Raw genomic sequence first — 22,920 nt, forward strand, 5'->3', positions numbered from 1 at the left:
ACTATGTTTTGCTCTACTTGTCTGTCTTAAATTGCTTCCACAGGGCCCGTGGTTGCTGAGGATATTGGAGAGTATTACAGAGTGGTGGGTCTTTCCAGTTTTGAGAGTTATCGGGTGACGGGTTTTCATAAATGTCCACCCTTTTTTTTATGGGGGGGGGGGGGGGGTGTTACGACCCCAGTGTGGGTCATATTGTGTGGGTTCAGTTGTCTTTGTTACTTGTTTTGTAGGTTGGAGTTGAAGTGAGTGACGTCATGATGACTGATGGTTTACACCTGTGCTAGAGCTGATGCCGGCAAACAAAAGCAGCTCCCTTCGGTCGTGACGGGGCGCGCTCTCCCCTCGTGCCATTTTTGTTGTTGTCCTAGTTATTGTCTTGTTCCCGTTTTGGTCTATTCTCTTACTTTATTACTTTTACTTTAATAAATGTTATTCCTTTTTGCATATCATTTTAACGTGTCATCTCCTTCTTTGTCGCGGCTTGCGAGTCGGCCGTGACAGTTTTAATGAGGAAAATATAACTCTACGAGTGCAGGTTAGAACCCAGAACCTCTGACACCCTTGACAAAAGTTCTGCCACTGGACCATTAAAGTACATATGAAGAATAGATGAGGATGTTGTCTATGTACACAATGACAAAGTGTGTCAAAATGACAATGACAATAGTCTCTGAATATTTCATTCATAAAGCCTTGAAAGACAGCTGGAGCGTTGGACAGTCCAAAGGGCATGACCCTATAATCATAGTGTCTGGTTCGTAGCCCTTTCTAATACGAACCAAGTTGTAAGCGCTGCAGAGATCCAGTTGGGTGAAAATCCGAGCACCACGGAGTTGTTCCAGAGCAGCAGGAACCAGAGGAAGGGCATATCGGTATTTGATGGTTTGGGTGTTGAGAGTCCGGTAGTCAATACAGGGGCGCAAGCCTCCGTCCCTTTTTCCCACAAAAAAGAAACCGGAAGCGGCAGGGGAGGTAGATGGACGAATGAATTCCTGACGAAGAGCCTCCTCAATGTATTCCTCAATGGCCTTCTGCTCTGGTACGCTCTGAACGCCCGGTACGCTGCTGGAATCTTTTGCTGTATGTTGGAGGTGGGACTCTCAATGGATGTGGAACACACATTGATTTTGGACTCAGGATACGGGTTGTGAGGAACCTTCTTGATGGAGTGTAGACACTAATAGAAGCAGCTCCTTCCCCAACGACGGATTTCTCCAGAATTACAGCAGATATTTGGAGAACGAATCTGAAGCCACAGGCGTCCCAGGATGATCTCAGCAGTTGAGCCCTCCTGTACCAAAAATGAGATCTCTTTTTCATATAAGCAGCCGATACAAAGCTTGATGGAAGGGGTGCAGTACCGGATGTGACCATGACCGAGCGGTGTTCCTTGGATGAAATGTACCTGAAGAATGTGAGGGAGGGTTTTCTGACGAGCTTGCAGCTTGTGGAGAACGGTGAGGGAGATTAAGTTACCAGCTGCACCACTGTCGATCAACGCTTTCGCTGGAAGAGATTGATGCTGATGGATTAACTGTACGGGAGTGTGCTTCAATGTAGATATAGGAGGAGGTTATTGTACTGTACTCGCTGGTCGTGGTGGACGAACCGCAGTATAGACAAAGGTGGCTAGTTATACGGCGCTGACGTTCGGCTTGAGACAGATGTGTAAAGTCCACTTGCATGGGTTCAGGTACTGGAGGGCTCATGGTGACAGGGGTGCATGGAGGAGGAAGTGTAGGGGTGTTCAGAGAACAGGAAGTGAGTCGTTGAGAAACTATGATGGAGCGTTGAATGAGGCTTTCACGGCCGATGATGACGTCATTGTACGCAAACCAGCTGTAAGCGAATATCACTATTCAACCCTTGCCGGAATGCTGTGATTAAATGGTTAGTTCGCTCATTTAAGACATGAAGTTGTATGGAATCTTTACCAGCACTATAGTGCATACACACTGACCCACTCTGTAGTCACCTCCCTGGTCAGAGTTCTGGCCGCTGGAAGTTTTTCAAGAAAGTACTCCCGGTTAGTTTCCGGGGCCTCAAACTGTGCGTTTTTACGTGAAAAAATTATTTGCGTTTCAAAGCTTGATTAATTTAACACACAAAAAACACGCCGGTCAAGTTTCATACCTCAGTTTTAATCGGCACTATTTTCTTTCCATTTCTATCAACCCGCGTTGCTGTCAACGTCAACAGTGCGCACATTCCGATCAGTTGTTCCATAGTGTTTACACTATCGATTACGAAACGACGTAAAAAGTAGAAAATGAACGATGGTGCATACTTGTAAATTTCCAGGCTGTGACTACAAGAATGTGCCGGGATCACCGTTCAGATTCCATCGTTTTCCTGTTTCGGATATAGCTACGAGACAGCTTTGGCTGGTTGCCATCGGCTACTCTGCGGGAGCTAAAATATCCAGAATCAAGGATTATCGTGTGTGCAGTGCTCACTTCAGCGAAGACGATTACATCCCCAACCAAGGAGGAAAAAGAAAAAAACTGATTTTAAAGAGTTTTGCTTTACCAGTACCACGGGTAAGCTCTATTTACTAACTTTATGATCCCATGTCTAAACTGTACGGTAAACAAGCTGATGTTTAGACTCCAGTGGAAAACACATGAAAAGATGTCTAATATAAAAACAGTATATAGGTATATAGGAACAATTTGCTGAGAAAACTATTTGATTGAGTTCACTCTCTCTTCCCGTTCTATCTCCATCTGTTGAAGTTCGGCATCGGTATACTCCGGTTCATAAAGGTATCCCTTTGGCGTTGTGCTAAAATTACTTTCATCTGTTATGTCTGACATTGTGCTAAAATTGGTTTCATCATCAGAAGTTTCGCATTCAGACATGTTGTCAGCGAGTCGCGCTATTAACAGCTGATCGGAACGTGCGCACTGTTGACGTTGACAGCAGCGCGGATTGATAGAAATGGAAAGAAAATAGTGCCGGTTAAAACTGAGGTATGAATTTTGACCGGCGTGTTTTTTGTGTGTTAAATTAATCAAGCTTTGAAACGCAAATAATTTTTTCACGTAAAAACGTACAGTTTTGAGGCCCCGGAAACTAACCGGGAGTACTTTCTTGAAAAACTTCCAGCGGCCAAAACTTTGACCAGGGAGATGACTACAGAGTGGGTCAGTGTGTACGCACTATAGTGCTGGTAAGGATTCCATACAACTTCATGTCTTAAATGGGTGAACTAACCCTTTAATGCGGTTTCATTCCAACCACTATTATCTGCGAGAGTGCGAAACTGTAGGGGATAATCAGACACGGAAGATTTCCCTCGACGAAGACAAAATAACTGATCGTGCACTTCTAATGTGTTAGCTGATTGAGAAAACACTTCACGGAAATGACAGGTGAAAGCAGCAAGAAATTGTGTAACTGGTCCGTTGGTGTCCCACATCGCGTGTGCCCACAGAAGTGCGCGGCCTGTAAAGAGAGAAATGATAAACTCTATTTTGGCTCGGTCTGAGGAAACTGTGAAGAAGAAACTCTCGAAGAAAAGGGAACATTGTAGTAACGTTCCGCTGCACTCCTCCTCCTCATCTGAGTTGGTCGCTGGTCGGGCCATGGGACTGACAGAGGCAGACGACAAAGAAATGGTGACTGGTGGTGAAGCACCTGCTCCGGTGTTGTTGGTTGAATCCTGCATAGTTGGTCTGGTCTTTTGTCAGCATAGAAGAATGCAAATGAGTAAAGTTTGTAAACAGGAATTATTCAGCGGAAGAGCATGTGAATGGTTGATGATGAAAGTAGATATGTTGACTGAGTTTCTTATCTGGTTGCAGTTGAGGATGACGGAAATCTGGATGGAAGACAGAATGCTGATGAAGGTGACCTGGAATAGAGATTCGCTTGAAAACGGGCATCAAGAGGTAAATATATTCGTGAGAAGAGTCAGGTAAGTCCTACAGTAGTGAATGACGAGACCAGACAACGTAGTGCTGTGGATGTGGTGACTATATAGTGCTGTTGATTATCTGTGCTGAGTGCAGGCAGGTGGTGGTGACAGGTGATGGTGATTAGTATTCGGGAGACAGGGAACAAGTGGGCGGAGTGTAGAGGTCTGGTGCTGTAGATGTTGACTCAGTGACACACGCCTGTCCCACCTACTTTTTAAAGCAAAGTTATGCAACTGATTACAGTTATGTTTCCAATGTTGTAGAGAGCGATATATAAAACCAGGGCTTAGCATTAACACCCACCAAATGTGTGTGTATTTCAGCAGTGGTGTGTAACAGTCACTCCTACTAAAACGGGTTGCATTTTATATACATTTTTTAATTGTAGTCTTTTAAAAGGCATCTGAAATAATAAATCAAGTGCAATGTAGTTTTGTCAAAAATATTGCTTTTTCGCTACATATCAATCCTGAAATATCTGAATATTCCAATACTCATTGGCACCACTGCGCTTTCTCTCTCTCTCTCTCTCTCTCTCTCTCTCTCTCTCTCTCTCTCTCTCTCTCTCTCTCTCTCTCTCTCTCTCTCTCATTTTTTTGACAGGGCTTGAATTTCGGCTTGTGATTTTGCATAATTATACTCAGTCCTGCAGATTTTGTTCTCACACTCAAAGTGCAGGACATAAAACCACCACTCAGTACTAAATTTTGATATTTTTTGCAGCTTATTGCGCTTAAACAGTCAAATACACACAAAATAATGTCTAAATGACGGTCTTGGCGAGTATTTACGTAAACAGTCAATTATGTTTTAAGTTTAAGTAATGTTTTAACATAAACAGTTGAGAAAGAAAATGCATGTGTAACAGTATGTTTGATCCGTGCATCAGGTCTTAAAGTGACACCAGCCATATATAGCTGCTGCCAAATTATGAGATAATATTAAAAATATCTGTATGGCAGTATTTCCCAATGGTATCAATTTAAAAATTGTACCCAGTGAAAATGCTGACTGCAGACCTTTTTCATGCTCAGACAACAACATTACACACTAAAAACAAAAAAAATAATAAACCTTTTTTAAAACATCCTGAATAATTTTTTTCACTGAGCTTGATGTAGTGGCCAAAATAAGGTATCTACATTTTGGGACAAAGTAAGCAGATCAGTAAGGTTTTGAATAGAGCTAATTGACTTCCAACGTTTACTGAACCGCTTGAATAACAGACTCACCCACAACATTAATGTGATGCATGTAATGCACAACAATTACTAACAAAATATATATTTTTTATAATGGTCTCATCATATGGAGAGATACAAAGAGTAAAGCAAATCTTCTCTATATAGAATTTGATTTGTTTGTGTGGCATGTTCAGACTTTTAGGAGATATCACAAATGAGCTGAACATAAATGAGTGGACAGAGGTAGAGGTCAGTCTCATGAAAAATGGAGAAGAAAAAAGAAAAAGATTAAAGCCAAACCAGCTAAGCCAACTTAGCTTGTGAGTGGAACCATATGCAGTGGGCTTATGCGAAGATATGTGTCTATTGTGTTTCAGATTGATGGCAGAAGATTTATATACAAAGAGAAAAAGAAAAAATGCAGCTATTATGACTGAAAGAATGAGAGAGGATATTAGGACAAAGAGGAATAACGCTGAACATTCGCCCAGAAATGATAACAGAAAATCACTTAAACACTTAAATTTACATAACTTCCACATAGAACACTAGTGCTCTCCAAAAGCTAATAGTCTTCTGAAATATGCAGACATTAAACTTGCATATGATTCATTCTCAGGGGGTCATCAAAACTCAAACTGCCCATCTGTCAGATACACGTACACCCACCTGTCTGGACTCTTTGGTGTTGCAGGGTTCCAGTATGACCTTTGACCCTGCAGTGAAGGCTGTGATGGTCAAACACTGGTCATGCTGACGGATCTGTGGTTCAATCAGGGTCCACTTCTAAAAAAAAAAGATACACATTATTGGGTAAGTAATGCAGGTGTAGTGTTAAATAGATAAGTTACACACTCATCAGCCACTTTAACAGGTAAGCCTGTTCAACAGCTTTTTAACGCAAATATGTAATCAGCCACATGGCAGCAACTCATTGCATGTGGACATCGACAGTTTCTCAATACCACGTTCGGACTTGCCAAGTTCGACACAGGAGATCTCAGTTATCACTGTGTGTATTTTTTAGGCAACAATAAATTGAAACATTTTTTAAATCTCTGACTCTCTTCGTTTTCATTTTAAGCCCCCCTGTAGTCAATATTTTACCCTTAAATCTCTTCTTAGCTCTCCAAAATGACATATTAAAAAGTTTTTTCCCTAAATTTTTTTATTCATGCCATAAAATAGCTTGAATGTAACTCTACACCCTTGCCTCATTTAGTACACGCGGTTCTATGAATATGCATATGAGCCCCGCCTCCACTCACTCACACCAGCTCAGAGATCCACTCGTTGACGATCACACGTTGACCCGCTGCTTAACTACCATAGTACGATGCATCGTTGAAGAAATCAATTGTCGTAAAGTGGTCATTCAACCACATTGGTTAATAATGTCACGCACGTGGTGGAGTAATATCTTCTTTTAATGAATCTGTTTGAGATCGACTTAATGGCAGATGTTTTGATATAAATTACGGACATGGCATCTGAGGACTATTTCAGTTTCTTCTTAGAAAAAGAATATTCTAAGAATAATTCTATAATAATAAAAAGTTATTTTGCTTTATTTCCAGATTCAATCATAGGCTCGTTCTTACGTACTAGAGCCCGTTCGCACATGCGGACTCTTCAAAAATGGTGATTTAAACCTCCTGAGAAACTAAAAGATGTAAATGACATTTGTATGTATTCTAAATAAAATATATAGATTGTACTGAATGTCAGCTTGCTTATTTTGCTCTAGATAAGGATTTATTGAGTCCACATGTCATGCAAACAAGAAACTCTGCTTCTGATCACAGGTCGAGAGCTGTCGTTCCAACCACACAACTTTGCGATGATGTTTGCGAATGTTTGTTGGAACGATGGTTTCGGGACACACCGACTTGTTGAACTATGCTGATAACAACGAAACTTGCGAACATAGTTGGCCAACGATGCTTTCGGTTGTTTGTGACGTCAGAAAAGCCAACAATTTCAAACTGTTTTTGAGACTGTCTTTGATTCACTGCACTTTTTAAGGAGAAAATACTCAGCAATGGAGTTTTTGAATTTGAACATGGTTTGTCTTAAAGCATATTAAACACCACATAAACATATAAACAACATTAAAAGCTTGATTTTCACCAGAGGGGAACTTTAAAAAAAATCTTAAACATATTAATAGCCACAAAAATGTGGTTCAGGCAACGTGTACATTATCCTATTCCAGTATATTTAAAACAAATCAAAATATAAAACACAACCCTGGCTATTTTCATTTACAGTTTAAAAATATTAAACATATTATTATGTGGTTCAGGCAATATGTCCATAGACCTACTCTGATTATCTTCACTGTAATAAAATAAAATATGACATATAAGACAACCCTGTCTCTTTTTGTTAAATGTAATTTTAATTGTCAATTATACCCATTATAAAAGTATAAATAAAAGGTATATGAAGCTATACAATATATGAAATAAAGCAAACAATTCAGTCAAAAATACAAAGTCAGCGCTCTAGTACTGTCACAGTTGTGTTGTTTAGTTTGTTTTCATTGGACTTGTCTGCCTGTCATCATGTCACGTGTTGTCTTCTCTGTTATTATTAGTTCATCTGTATCACCTGTGTTTAGCTAATCATCATCATCATCATCTGTATCACCTGTGTTCTGTTAATCAGTGCCATCTGTGTTTGTATTTAAGTTCAGTCAGTCTTTGTCTGATCTCTGTTACATTTAGTGTGTGTTGCTGCCTCTTCTGCTGTCCTGTGTTTAATTACCATTAAACTCCAATTGTTTTGGAAAATATCCTCGTCTCCATCTGCCTTCCTGCAACAACACATGACAGAAGATCAGACCAGCCCGTATGGACGACAGGGCTATATTTGTCGCCATAGCTCAAGAGAGCACGGAATTTTTCTCCTTTGTGGAGAACTTTGTTCGTCGAGCCGTCACATGCCCCCTCGACGATGAAACCCTCAAGCTTCTTTTCTGGATTGGGGCCAATTTCCACCAGTCCATCGACCTACCAAACACCGATGGACTAAGCTGGAGGGAAGCCATTGCCAGGTGTTTGGTGAGCGTCGTATCCCGATCCAGAGAACAAACACCATCACCAGCAACCGCCGAGACCACCCTTCCAGATTCTCGTCCCGCCCTGACCACCCTTCCAGATTCTCATCCCGCCCTGACCACCCTTCCAGATTCTCGTCCCGCCCTGACCACCCTTCCAGATTCTCGTCCCGCCCTGACCACCCTTCCAGAATCTCTTCCAGAGCCTCATCCCGCCGAGACCACCCTTCCAGAGCTTCTTCACGTCATGCCAGCCCAGCCTGAGCTTCTTCACGTCATACCTGTCACACCTGAGCCTTCATCTCCGGCCAAGATGGCCACCTCACCGCCCAAGTACCCGACCAAGATGGCCGCTGCCACGCCTGAGTCTGTTCCTGAATTCCCACCCAACCTCCCTCTCCCGCCTCCTCTCATCATCCAGCCGTCATCCTCATCTCCTCTGCCTCCTGTCAGCCCCATCACTCGCCCTCTACACACCAGTGGAATGGTGGGTTCGCTGAGGGGCTTCCAGTCCTCAGCACCATCTTGGACAGTGGATCCCTGGGATCCAACTCCAGCCACCACGTCCAGGATTCTACATCGGCCCATCAGTCCACTGGCTCACCCTTGGTTTCAACCTCCTTCATCCCGCCATGAACCATCAGGTCAACAGTTCCACCAGGCTCCCTTGTGCCTCCGGATCCACCTTGGTCGCTCGTCGACCTACCCTCACCTTTGGACTGCACTCCTTTGGCTATGCCCCTTCCCTTCGTCCCCCAGCTCCATTGAACTCCTCACTCCCTTCTGCTCCTCCTTGGTCCTCAGTCCCTCTGTCTCCAACGCGCCCTTCTGTGTCCCCGTCTACACCTCAGTCGCCTGAGCAGCGGCTTCGCCGTGTCCCTCTGAACCCTCTGCTACACCATGGCCCGACGAACTTCCATCTCATCCCTGTCATCCTCCCCCATCGGTTACGCCTTTGTCCGTTATCTCCCTAAAACTCCCTGCCCTTTAGCCTCCATGGCTCCTCCCTCCATCGGCTCCACCATGGATCTTCATCCTTCCCTCTGGGCTTACCACCTCTCAACCTAGCCCTTCTCCAGATATTCTGCCTGTCTTTTCCAGCCCTTTGCCCACTCCTGTTGCCAGCCCTCTGCTCCTCTTCCTCCTCCCAGGCCCACACCTTCATCTCTCTTTTGTTACTGTGTGAGGATGTGCCTTGTGGGGAGGGGCGTTATGTCACAGTTGTGTTCTGTGTAGTTTGTTTTCATTGGACTTGTCTGCCTGTTGTCACGTGTCGTTAATCAGTGTCATCTGTGTTTGTATTTAAGTTCAGTCAGTCTTTGTCTGATCACTGTTATATTTAGTGTGTGTTGCTGCCTGTTCTGGTGTCCTGTTTAATTGCCATTAAACTTTCGTTTTGGAAAATATCCTCGTCTGCCTTCCTGCAACCACCTGTGACAGTACGCTACAATGGTACAGTTAAATAGCCTACATTTTATAAAGTTCTGTCATGACAACTCTCAGAGAGATTGGCATGTTAATGGATATGTAAAAGTTAATGTATTTGTTCTTGGCTAAAAAGATCTGCTACACTGCTGCTGCGCATGTAACAAACCCTTGAATAACCCCCGTAGCAGATCTATACAGGTGGAGCTGGGGAAGGTGGAGGGTTTCTGAAAGTGCGCTGTAGACTGATAACAGCAACACCACGGTATTTGTTTAAATGCTAAGCTGCAGCTTATAGAGGGAATGCACGTGACGTCACCGTTGGCCGGAGTGACTGCAGTTACGCCGACAAGTGGCAAAAAGACTGAGCGGCAGCATTGGTTTTCAGTGTGAATGCTGCGGAAAAACACACAAAACGCGTCTAAAACGGGAAAGAGCTTTGAGACTGACTGTACAACTAGATTTGACAAGAAATATGAGTAATATTTTTACAGACTACCTAAAGCTACAGAACAGAGAAGCAAATAGATCGCTGCAATTCATAGAAACAACTGGACTCCAGGCAGCGAAAGGTGGATTTGCAGTTATCATTTTTGTGTCAATATGCTGAATTTAGTGGTAAAATAATTCTCTATATATTGTATTGTTATATATTGCAGTGACAACTCATCAATCAAATGTTTACCACTGTATATTCTGTATAATTTGACATTTTTAAATTAACACGGACAAAAAACTATACAAGTTTTAAGTCTCTAGACGATATGATGATATATATATAACATTGATAAGTGATCACCTGGATTTAGACCTGCCTATTTTGTATTTATATAAAGCATTCACAGGCAAATTTGCTGTATGTATTTCCCTGGTGTCGAAATCAGGCACATATAAATGTCAGGAAACACGATTCCTGGCTGCATGTAAATATCCATGGATCACTGGATCTTTAGTAATTTGTAAGGAACACTATATTGAGTCTTTAGTTTAAACTGTTAATCGTTTGTTTCACTTGCGTTTTCGCAGTTTCCCCTATTAAATCCAGTCACGCAGCAGCTCTTCTGCCACTCAGTCCGGCTGAGGGGGCGTGTTCCGGCGGGAAAGTGACGTTAATGTATTCCCTCTATTGGCCGCTAATGCAACAATAACCAATCAGCTGTGCTATGATAATGACTATGATAGTGCTATGATAGTGGCAGTGCTGAAGCATTGAGGCCACAGTGAGACCTTGTGGTGTGACCAAACAATACGCAAGAGGTTTGTGAACGTGACTTTAGTGGTCACGGAGGAAATAAATGATGGGCAATATGGCCAAAATCTTATATCACGGTTTATGTCCTTTAATATGCCCTAACTGTATGTAGCTATATAGGTTTACCATACATAGGCCTACTCTTTATTCCGGACATGGCCGTAAAACATCAGCAGGGCGGGATTTCTAAAATGTCTTGGCACACATGAACAGAATCCGCAGATAACAGACACTTTGACACAGAAGCGCGTTAAATTATCCACTATTAAGCAAATTTTATGGCATGCATTGTAGATACGTACACAGAAGCTAACTGCATTTTTAATGTATCTTCCAAAAACAATGTTGTTTTGTTCATGTGTGCCCAGACATTTTAGAAATCCCGCCCTGCTGATGTTTTACGCCATGTCCGGAATAAAGAGTAGGCCTATTGCCCATCATTTATTTCCTGCGTGACCAGTAAAGTCACATTCACAAACCTCTTGCGTATTGTTTGGTCACACCACAAGGTGTCACTGTGGCCTCAATGCTTCAGCACTGCCACTTTGAGATCGATTGCTATGTCTTAAGTGAAACACGCCCCCCTCATTAGCATAAAGAGCAATAAATGTATAAATAAATAAATGTATAAATAAATAAATGCATAAATAAATAAATGCATAAATAATATAATTATACATAAATAAGGAAATAAAAGTATAAATAGTCATTTATTTATTTATTTTTACATTTATTCGCATATTTATTTGTTTATTTATTCATTTATTTATTCATTTATTCATTTTTAATTTCTGGAGGTTTGGTTCTCCATACACGTCAAGCCTTGAAGCAGAAGAGCTACAGCAGAAGAAGACACATCAGTGACACTCCTATCAGCTGAGAACAGGAAACTGAGGCTACAGTTCGCTGGACTTATGAGTCTCGATTTCTGCTGTGACATTCAGATGGTAGGGTCAGAATCTGACATAAACGGAATGAAAGCATGGATCCATCATGCCTTGTATCAACGGTTCAGGCTGCTGGTGTAATGGTGTTGGATATTTTCTTGGCACGTTTTGGGCCCCTTAGTACCAATTAAGCATCATATAAACGCCACAGACTACCTGAGTATTGTTGCTGACCATGCCTGTCCCTTTTTGACAACAGTGTACTTCTAATGGCTACTTCCAGTAGGATAACGTGCCGTCACACAGCTCAAATCATCTCAAAAACTGGTTTCTTGAACATGACAATGAGTTCACTAAACTCAAACGGCTTTCAGTCACCAGATCTCAATCCAATAAAGCAGCTTTGGGATTTTGTGCAACTGTGTGATATTGTCATGTCAATATGGACTGAAATCTCTGAGGAATGTTTCCAGCACCTTGTTGAATCTATGCCAGAAAGAATTAAGGCAGTTTTGAAGGCAAAAGGGGGTTTAATCCAGTATTAGCAAGGTGTACTTAACAAAACAGATCTAAATAAATTGAAGATGGTGATCAAAATCGAATCAGGAATTCAGTGCCATGCCTAGTATACTCTTACTCACTCGAAAAATTGCTAAAAATGTGACAGGAAAAGCTTAACCATTTTGAAAACAAAAATGCAATTAACAATATTCAAAAATATGCAAACAACAACAAAAAAAAAACTTTAATGGTTAAAAAAAGAAGCAAACATGAAAATAATGTGAACATGGAGTGCGTTGCAATTACAATGACCAAACAAAATCAAATCAGTTCCAATGCCTAGTCTTAGTTTTCTTTAAACTCTTACTCACTGGAAAAAACATCTACAATTTTTACAGGAATAAACTAACTATTTTGAAAACAAAAATGCCATGCTCCTGATGTATTACTAAAAATATTGTTAAGTTAGTAACTGCTACTTTCAGTCAGTTAAAGCTTCACCTGTGAGGCAGGTATGCTCGGTGTGGTCTTACACTCAGCCAAACCCAGACTGTCTGTGCCGTGACTCTCCAGACACAACCCATCCTGTTTCAGGAGACTGTACACCTCCTCCTGCTCTGGGATTCTGACAAACACAAGCAATAACGACAAAACATCTTCAGAACAGGGACCTGAGAGGGTTAAATGGCATTACACTCCAAATACAAAAAGTCCAGGTTTTGTCTGGCAGCCCATTAGAGCCCAGACACAGTCCAGTGAACGCGACTCACTTGAGTTCAGGGTACACATTCTCAAGATACCAGCGGAAAGAGTTACAGTTCAACTTCCGTCTTAGTGCAAGCCGATCTGCAATACTGTGTAGAGAGACAGAAGCGGTTTAAAGGAATAGTTCACCCAGAAATGAAAGATCATCATCTAACTCACCCTCAAGTTGCTCCATAAATTTCACAGAGACTAAATAGTCACCAGGGGCAGTCAAGATCCATAAAGTACCATAAAATAGTCTGTAATGCTTGTGCACAGTATCGATCATGCAGTATTGTGTGAGAATAGTGTGTGAGAAACATATCCACTGAAAATCTTTTTTTTTTTTTGGTTGGTATAAACCTTTGTGAAAAAGAAGTGCGTTTTAGCATACTTTTAAAAAGATATAAAATACTTTTAAAAAATATAGTAAAGTTTTAACTGAATGTAATGTTTTCAGACATTTAATTGTGTGTTACTAAAAAATAAATGAAAATGTATTATAGATTTAATGGTGACACTTTGTTCAAGGTTCACTTTGTTAAAGGTTCATTAGTTAAGTACATTAGTTAACATGAACTAAGAATGAACAATACTTATACAGCATTTATTAATGTTAGTTAATATTAATTTCAACATTTAATAATACATGGTTAAAATCAAAGGTTTTGTTAATGCATTAGTCAATGCACTGTGAACAAACATGAACAAACAATGAACAGTTTGATATTTATTAACTAACATTAATTAAGATGAATAAATACTGTTACAAATGTATTGCAATCATGTTAGCTAATAACTAATGTTAACTAATTAACCTTATTGTAAAGTGTTACCTATTTAATTCATATTCAACATTACCTATATAATTAATATTAAACATAATTATTTTAACTTAAGAGTGCTTTTTTGACACATTTAAGTATATCTTAAGTGCATATTTATGTAATTTCATAATTACTTCAATTGTCTTGCTGCTAAATACAAAAATATATGGATGAAATATGCTAAATATACTAGCAACCATTTATGGTAAACTAAAAACATGAAACTTATTCAATGTCTTGTATGTAAAAATATATATATGCAATTAAACATCTGTAATGATATTTATCAGAGATGTTATCAGAGATGTCTGACCTCCCAAAGGCCTTTCCCTGTGCTGACGGTCTCGCAGCGTAGTAATACTGTTTATACTCATCCATCCAGACCTCAGCCGCTCTCCGCGTGTTCCTACAACACACACAGACAATGTAACAGCGCTTCGTTCATACACTTTGTCGTGAAGCATATGATTACAGCTTACATAAAGGCCAATTTACTTAATGTAGGTGAGTGCATTGCCCTCTGGGAAGTCATAGGGATGGCGTTTCCTAAAGACGTGTCCCACGCGACTGCAGGGCAGGATCTCAAGACTGCCGCCACACATCCACACTCTGAATGACAGCTCTACGACATCAGAAAAAGAAAAAGAAAGATTATGGAAATATTTTTTTTTATGTAAGAATAAAACGTTATGGTTACAAATGTTTTGAAATATGAAAAACAAAGCAATGGAGCGATAAAAAAGCAATACAGGCGTCCCTGAAAATCAAACTTTTTGTTCTAGGCAGACACAATGTAATGCTGTACAATATAGCGTACATGAATTTCCCACAGCAGATCTATACAGGTGGAGCTGGGGAAGGGGGAGGGTTTCTGAAACCGCACTGCAACTGCTACAGCAAATGCTTACCAAGTATTTGAAGGTTGAGCAGCGAGCTCATTTGCTACTGATACAGCAGGAACCAATCAGCTGTGCCCCATAGATAAAGATGTGATTGCAAGCAGATTGAGTTAAGGATCTATCAGCCTGCACCATCTAGAGTTTCATGACAGGACTTTTTATTTGTCCAAATTCCTCTCCTTATAGCTGTACATTAAACACAAAACATGTTCTGATGGACGTGTTTCCACAGTTAATAACATTGTAAATCTAGCCATTTTTTTAATATTTTCATTAAAAAAAATGTAATGCACATTTATAAGACTATACATATTACCTTGACATTAAATAACAGAAAACTAGTTAGGGCTGCCGCATGAGTGTTTGTAGTACTACAGCTGAGAGAGTGATGGTAAATTTGCATTGTTCTTTCTTCTTACCAATGTAATACATTTATCAATATGTTTTCCTCCTTTTGGTTAGTCATAGAAATGCTATTGTGGATTTTTTTATTTTGCTAATGACCCTTTTCACATATCCGGGGTTCTCAGAATTAGAAGTCTATCTATGCAGCTTGTCTTGCTAAACTGTTCACACTTCACAGGATGTTTGACACTTCAGCACATTCACAGCAGATGAGTGAAAGAATCTTTCAGGATAATGTCAAACATTTGATTATTACTTACCAAAGTTCTCACCACCCCAAATATCCATGTGAGTGTCATACTGGCCCAGACGATTAAACCAGCCTTTTTCCATTACGAAGATTCCTCCAGCAATTACAGGGGTCCTGCATGAACAGCAGTTAGTATCAAGAGTATAGAAATATAGGGTGTAGGATGCTAGGGACGTGTCTTTCCAATATTCAGCAATACTAAATTGTCCTTAACACTAGCAATCATTTTGATAAAAAAAAATAATATATATATATATTTATATATATATATATATATACTGTAGTCAACATTTGTATTGGATCAAAAAAGTAAATTAAAGTTGTCCTAAAACAAGAACGGTTAATTTTCAAAATGTAAAGCGAGAGAAAGAAAGAGAGAGAGAGAGAGAGAGAGAGAGAGAGAGAGAGAGAGAGAGAGAGAGAGAGAGAGAGAGAGAGAGAGAGAGAGAGAGAGAGAGAGAGAGAGAGAGAGAGAGAGAGAGAGAGAGAGAGAGAGAGAGAGACCTGATTGGTTGTGTTGGGTCGTTTCTTGCCATTTTCTGTTCTATAGGAATCTGCTCCCATTTGAAGTGTAAACTCCAGTCGAAACCTGATGTCAGAGGGGGAAAAGTGAGACAGTTATTCCTGGAACACTCTAATAAACACATGCAGTTATTTTTAATCTGTCAGCAATCAGACTAGTGGTGGACCAATATGTATTTCTTTTTAACGTGTCTTGGTTAATGTTCATTTATAGATAATGTCTATAAATATACTTTTGTCCATTGTTAGGTCCATTGTATCATCACCTTAGTTGTTTCTTGATGATGTTACATCACTTTATTTTACTATTAAAAACAATTGGTATATGTAGAAATTTACTTAACCCAAGTTTATTAATTCATGTTAACTATTATTTAATGTTAATGTTTACACAGCCCTTTTGCAGTGTTACCGATATATTAAATAAACAGCAATTATAGTATTTAATACTATAATTCTAATATAGTATTTTTCACAAATAAAAAAATTGAAATGTTAAAAACATGAATAAAAAGAAAGTAAATACTGTAACCAACAGAGCACTCTGCTAAGTTTGTGCATACTGGGAAATCATATTTTCTCAGATAAAGATCAGGTAACAGTAATTAATCTTTCTCAAATGTCTGTTGCCTAATATTCCTAAAAATAAATATAAAACAGACATCAATTCTTAATGTTAATCAGATAAAGTCAAATTCTGACAAATGAGTATATAGAGCTATAAAATTGATGTGGATAGAAGCTAGGATCATTTGATTTTAGAAGAATTTGGTGAAATGTTTGGGTGTTGTTATTGTTAACTAAAATAAAAAAAATGAAAATCTCAGTTTTAAAATCAAATCAAGCTGAAATGACATAAAATAAAATATAAATATTAGTTGAAAAACTTAAAACTAAAATTAAAACATAAAATGTCAAATATTAATTAATGCTATAATTATATAAATAAATACTAAAATACTGGTTTATACTGATACTTTGGTATATTATCAAATCTGAGCAGAGTCTGAGATTTCTAATACTATAGAGGAGACATGTTAGATTACTGAGGATTATTCTCAGGAGAAACATCTAAGAAGTTCCATTTCAGTTGCTCACGTTCGACGTAGTCGACGTGTCGACTGATTGGGATCACGCTTAGGGAACTGTCATCTTCGAGTACAGTTAAATGCACCAATGCACATGAGCCAATGCACATCGGCGTGCTTGAAATGCATCACTCACTCCGGCTCGGGTATAAATACGGAAGTGGATGCACGCACTAGTTGTCTTCCGCTTTGGAGCCGATCGCTCTTCATTTTGATGTCTCTGAAGAGTGTTGTTATATAGCAACGAGCGAGTGTGTCTGCGCTTCTTCAGGAAGTCTCTTCCGGTGCTGGTCGTTCTACAGCGCGAGTACAGCGGTGGTCGAGAGCCTTCTGAGCTCTCAACTACTGTTTTAACAGCATCACAATTCTGTGTCAAAATTGTGTTTGTTTGTCTGACGGCCGGTTGAGGGCGAAGAAAGTGAGTGCTTCACTGGTACAGGCTGCACCATCCCTGTCAGTGTTGCCGCGGTCATTACCCTGTGTGCTCCGGCACTGGTGAGAGTTTTTCATTTCCTGAAAGAGCAACACGGGTGCGTTTGCGTCTTTTTCAAGATGTCATTCCACCCTTGCGTTTCTTGATGCGTAGGCCGCGCTGGTTCTCAGTTTGCTGCCCCAGTGCCTTTCTTTCCCGAAGTGCATGGAGAGCTTACCAGGTTGTGGATGGCACCTTTCTCTGCCAGAAACTGCCTGAATAGCTTTTCCCCCTCACTACCTTTGATGGAGGAGCGGTGAAGGATTGCGAGGCTATCCCTCCAGTGGAGCAGTCTGTCGCTACACAGGTGTACCTGTGTCCGGCGGCCGCTGCCTTTTGGATGGGAGATCCTCATCTCCCCCTAACGCCTGTGAGGTTTCGTCCGTTCCGACGGGCAGAGCTTATAAAGCCTGTGGGCAAGCCGCCTCCTCTTTGCGTGCCATGGCGCTGCTACAGGTCTATCAGGCCAGGGCACTCATGGGTGAGCACCACACTGCATCCGAACTTGCCCTCTGGGGCACGAATGTCGTGGTATGCGCGATCGGTATGGGCATGTCCACCTTGGTGGTTCAGGAGCATCATCGTTGAGTCAGCCTGGTTGATATGGCAGATGTGGAGAAGGTTCGGTTGGAGCTGCCAAGCCAGGTGGCAAGCAATAGTGAAAGCATTCCTGAGCGGGCCGCTCCGGGATGGCGAAGGATGCCGGGTGAGGGCTGGATGGAGTCTTCGTTAGTGTGTGTGTCTGTCCCACCGCTGGCTCCCAAAAAAGTGGAGTGACTGGTACCCACACTTCAAAGGACGAGCAAATTCCTCTGTTCCTGGGCCCCAAGAGGGCAAGTCTGGTGGTGTGGGACCCTGTAAAGCCTTGCACCCCTCAGCCCCCTCTTGTTCGCCAGCACGGCAGCTGGGTGCGGTTCGAGGACCCGGTCATCCGCCTTCTCACGCATCCCTTGCCACCTCGTGGAGACAGGTAAGTGTTGTGCACCACACTTAGACCCTGCTTCGGGCCACCTTCGGGCCTTCCGAACCGGGTCCCTGTCCTCCACCTCGCTGCCCCACCTCGGGTACATCTATGGTCCCCTGGCACCTGGCCCGGTTCGTGAAAGCCAAAAATGCTTCCCAACCGGTCCAGTTGGCCCCAAACTATACCATCAGACTCGGCTTGCGATTTCTTTTCGCCCGGCTTCCACCCAAGCTCAGTGATATTCATCATACCTAGGTGTTGAGCAGATATGCTCCTAAAATTTGTGATATTTATCACACCTAGGTGTTGAGCAATGCTCCTGTCTTGTGTGCGCACATCGCAGTCTACTGGCGAAGCCGCTTCCTCCAGCCGATATGAAGGCCGGCTTCTATAAGCCCGTACCTCATTGTACCTTAGAGAGGTGGGTCACGACCATCTTGGTCCTGTGTTAGTTGAGACGGGTGCTGTTTCGAAAGCCTCAGTTCAATTTGTTACACAGAGATGCATTTCCTAATGCTCCGTCCCCAAGATTGGTCTGCAGCGTTCGACCTGAGAGACATGTACTTTAGATCTCTATCCTTCCGCACAACAGGCCATCCTGTGTTCATGCATTTGAAAGGTGTGAAGTATCAGTACAATGTCCTACCCTTCAAGTGCTCATAGCCAGTTGGGTCCTCAGGTCAACTGGGAAAGAATAAACTCGTCCACGGGCTGAGGATCTCTTTTCTAGTTTGGGGATGGATTCGGTCCACCGCATCTCTGAAAAAGAGTATGTGGATGGTTAATGCTGTATATAAGTGAGAAAGGGTCCCACTAAAACTCTTCAGAGGCTCCTGGGGCATATGGTAGACACAGCCGCCTGGCTTCCTCCATATGAAGACCGCTTCAGCACTGATTTTACGGCCGAATCCCGAGGTGGCCGTGGCAGAGCGGAACACTCCGTGTGAAAGCACCCTGGCCTGCCACCAAACCCTCAGTCTGTAACAGACCTTTTGATTCTCCGGGTCAATGGCTCCTAGAACAAGTGTCCATCAACACCGGCTGAGGGGCCAAGTACAAAGGGCATGCAGTAACGGAGGTCTGGGCGCCCTCCAACTGCATTAGCATCCGTCGCCTTGAGTTGCTTTCAGTTCACCTTGCTTTGAGACATGCTCAGCGAGCATGTACTGGTCTGAAAAGACAACATGGCGACCATTGAGCTATGCTCCCCTCGCATGTTGCAACTCGGCCGCCACCTCCTCCTTGGAGTAAGAAGCTTCTGAGGTCGCTTCATTCCACTTATTACTTCTTGCCTGCTCAATCGTGCCGCTGACGAGTCTCACGACAGCCTCTGGTCCAGAAAGAGACTCCATCCCCCAAGCAGTCCAGCTGTTTGGGACCACTTCGGGGCCGCACAGTTACATCTGTTGCCCCTCCGGACTCGTCCCTCCGCCAGTTGTTTTTTCTTCTGTCTGAGTGGACACCCCTCGACACAGAAAGACTCTGGCCACAGCTGGCCCTGGGGCTCCCGCAGAAATGTGTTCCCCAGTGAGCCTTCTTGCACACAACTGTGCTAAAGTCAGAGAAGAGATGGAGCAGGTCTTGCTGGTTGCCCCTTATTGGCCCAACCAGACCTCTCCTCTCGACAGCCCTTCCTGACTCCTTCCTCTGAGTACATTCTCAGGGATGGGGCATGATGGCACCTGCCTTTAGACCTTGGAGAGTTCAAGCTCTGGTTCTAAAAAGAATGTGACGCGGAGGTTCTGGTTACTACCGCATGAATTTTTAGATCAGAAGGCTTTTGTCTAGGCACTGGAAGGTGGCAGCACTAGTGGCCTTTTAATTGGGATCCCAATCAGTCAGCACGTCGACTAAAAAGCGAATGTCTCGGTTACGTATGTTCCTCCCTGAAGGAGGGAACGGAGACATAGTCCCGTCGCCACTATTGCTGGACCCCCGCTGACTCCGAGTTACGCTCGGCTCCTCAGCGAAAAACAACTAGTGCGTGCATCCACTTACGTATTTATACCCGCGCCCGGGGGCGGAGTGTGCATTGGTTCGTTTTAACAGTACTCGAGGATGACAGGGTCCCTAAGCGTAATCCCAATCAGTCAACAGTCCTCGTTTCCTCCTTCAGGGACGTGACGTCCTCCATTTACTCTCATTACTTTCTGAAAGAGATTAAACAGACACGTTAAAGAGATGCTTTCTGTGGTAAAGCTGATTTAGTTCTCTCACCTCCTCTCAAGTCTGCAGAGGCAGCCAGATACGCAAAGTTATCCAGACTGATGACATCAATGATGGGACTGACCACACGAGTGTGATCCTACAGGAGAACACAAACCACAAATGATTATTCCAAATTACTTATTTCATAATGTGTCTAAATATTTCCAAGCATTTATGTTAATTAATTTATCATTATTGCATTTCAGGCCAGCTAAATACAACATAGAGGACACAGACATTTGTGTGCAAAGTCAGCACACTGTAAGAAGTGATATGATCAATAAGTCATGGCAAATTATGTTTTTCCATTACTTTAACTCAAAATAATTTAACCAATATCAACTTCCCAAATCCTGGGTTGAGCCTTTTGGGTAAATATTTTGGATTATTTTTTCAGTGTTTGGGTAGTTTTTGTGTTACCCAGCTCCTGGGTCAGACGCAACAATCGAATGTTTAAGTAGATGTTTGGTGTAACCCAGATCCTGGGTCAGACGTAACAACTCAGTGTTTGGTTAGTTTTTGTGTGAACCAGATCCTGGGTCAGACGTAACAACCTAATGTTTGGGTAGTTTTTGTGTAACCCAGATCCAGGGTCAGACGTAACACCCCAGTGTTTTGGTAGTTTTTGTGTTACCCAGATCCTGGGTCAGATACAGACACCCATGGATTGAGTTGTTTATCGCAGGCTTTCTGAGACCTCTTCAGGAAAGAGCAGTGCAGTTCAGTGAACTTGTTGCGTGTCTTCGGTAAAATAAAGGTTTGTGTACATTTTCTGTATCTATAAATTTGTTATTGTTCTGTATATCATTTAATTTTATGCAAAGTAACATACAGGGGCGCAATGTGAGTCACCTAAACGAGTGTTGTGTCTGTCTTTTCGTGTGATGGAAACGCCTGATGCCTTGCATAAATTTATATGATTTTTTGGCTGCGAGTGAAAGGCAGGGCGGCGGACTGAAGTTAGAAGTTCCCCTGCTGAACATAATACAAGTGCCGACACGAGATCCAGCGCCGTTACGGTGGAAACGGGACAACAGAGACTGGTCGATTACACGTGAGTTACTTCTAAATGTTTCATTTTTACTTCTAATATTTGTTAAACAAGCCTAAATGTATGCAATATGTATTCAAAACTATATAAAATATGCTATAGCCTACTGTAAAATATAATAAAAAATTAAGGAATTATCACGCAAACCAGTGGTTATGTGGAGTATTTTTTTTTTTTAAGTTTAGAGGATTTGAGGTTAATTTGTAGTCATTAATAAAAAAAAGCTATAGTTTTATATTAAAAATGAATCAACCCAGTATGATGGATTACATCAACCCATTATGCTGGATTAAATAAACAACCCAATTTGATGGGTAAAATTACCCCAACATTCTGTCCCTTATGTACCCCGCCTTGGGTTGAAAACAACTCAAATTGGGTTGTTCTTAACCCAGTGTTTTTTATTAGAGTCTCACCTGTCCCCATTGCCAGAGTGTATTTATTTCCTCAGTTAGCTTCTGGTCTTTGTTAACGTTAACTATCTGTTTGTTTCTTGGTCTCTATTAAATTCTACTTAACTGCTCTTCAAGCCTAATCTCTCTGGATGAACTATCCAGCATATGTGACAGTGTTTCTGTTCTCCTTGATCAAGTTCTCTGTGTATTTAAGCTTTGAGCTCTTTCTGTTCAGCGTCCGGTGTTGTCTATGTTAAAACTGGTTGTGTTATTTATTCTCCTGCACTCTGCTGACTGTTTCTTGTTTATTTTAGTTTTTGTTTTCTATCTCTTTCGTCATGCGCTTCATACAGCCACAGATCATATAAATATATATATTTAAGTTTGACATCTCAACATCCAATCAACACCCAATGCATAGAACGAAGTCTCCGCCCCACATTTTTTCTTTTCTAATGATCCTTTTTTACACTTCGATATATACGTCCCAATATGGAAGAAAAGATCTGTCGCTGCTCGTTGTTTGCAGGTCTCCCAGCCTGATTAAAACTCAAAACAGACCAGTCTAACCAGGATGGCCAGGCTAGGGCACCAGCTGACCACTTTAAGTCTGGTTTCAGCTGCACTGAAAACAATGCACACTTTTCAGAGTAAACTACAGCATAGCAGCGTAAACTTAAAGCAGACCATAACAAAAATATTTCTCCATTTTCTGTAACAGCAACTTTCTATTGTGTTTGTTTTTCACAACTTTCCAAAAGAGGAAAGAATTATATGGATCGTATCATTATAGAGATGGATCGTGGCAGTCAAAAGAGAGAAAGATGTCAAATTTATAGTCACTCCCTCCCTCAGCAGCTGAACT

At 41.7% G+C, this 22,920-nt stretch overlaps 1 protein-coding gene across 1 annotated transcript in view; it reads right to left on the reverse strand.

Moving 5' to 3' along the window:
• galnt16 (UDP-N-acetyl-alpha-D-galactosamine:polypeptide N-acetylgalactosaminyltransferase 16) overlaps positions 1-22,920 on the reverse strand; it is an 84,061-nt gene that overhangs the window by 19,330 nt on the left and 41,811 nt on the right. The window contains exons 7-14 of the mRNA XM_077238585.1: positions 20,619-20,706; positions 15,860-15,944; positions 15,366-15,469; positions 14,297-14,423; positions 14,115-14,207; positions 13,001-13,084; positions 12,732-12,855; positions 5,774-5,890 (exon numbers count right to left, since the gene is read on the reverse strand). Coding sequence (XP_077094700.1) covers positions 5,774-5,890; positions 12,732-12,855; positions 13,001-13,084; positions 14,115-14,207; positions 14,297-14,423; positions 15,366-15,469; positions 15,860-15,944; positions 20,619-20,706 — 822 coding nt within the window. The remainder of the gene's footprint in view (positions 1-5,773; positions 5,891-12,731; positions 12,856-13,000; positions 13,085-14,114; positions 14,208-14,296; positions 14,424-15,365; positions 15,470-15,859; positions 15,945-20,618; positions 20,707-22,920) is intronic.

The sequence above is a fragment of the Siphateles boraxobius genome, unplaced genomic scaffold, assembly GCF_051911475.1.
Source record: "Siphateles boraxobius isolate OS27281-9 unplaced genomic scaffold, OSU_SipBor_1 22, whole genome shotgun sequence".
Taxonomy (NCBI): domain Eukaryota; kingdom Metazoa; phylum Chordata; class Actinopteri; order Cypriniformes; family Leuciscidae; genus Siphateles; species Siphateles boraxobius.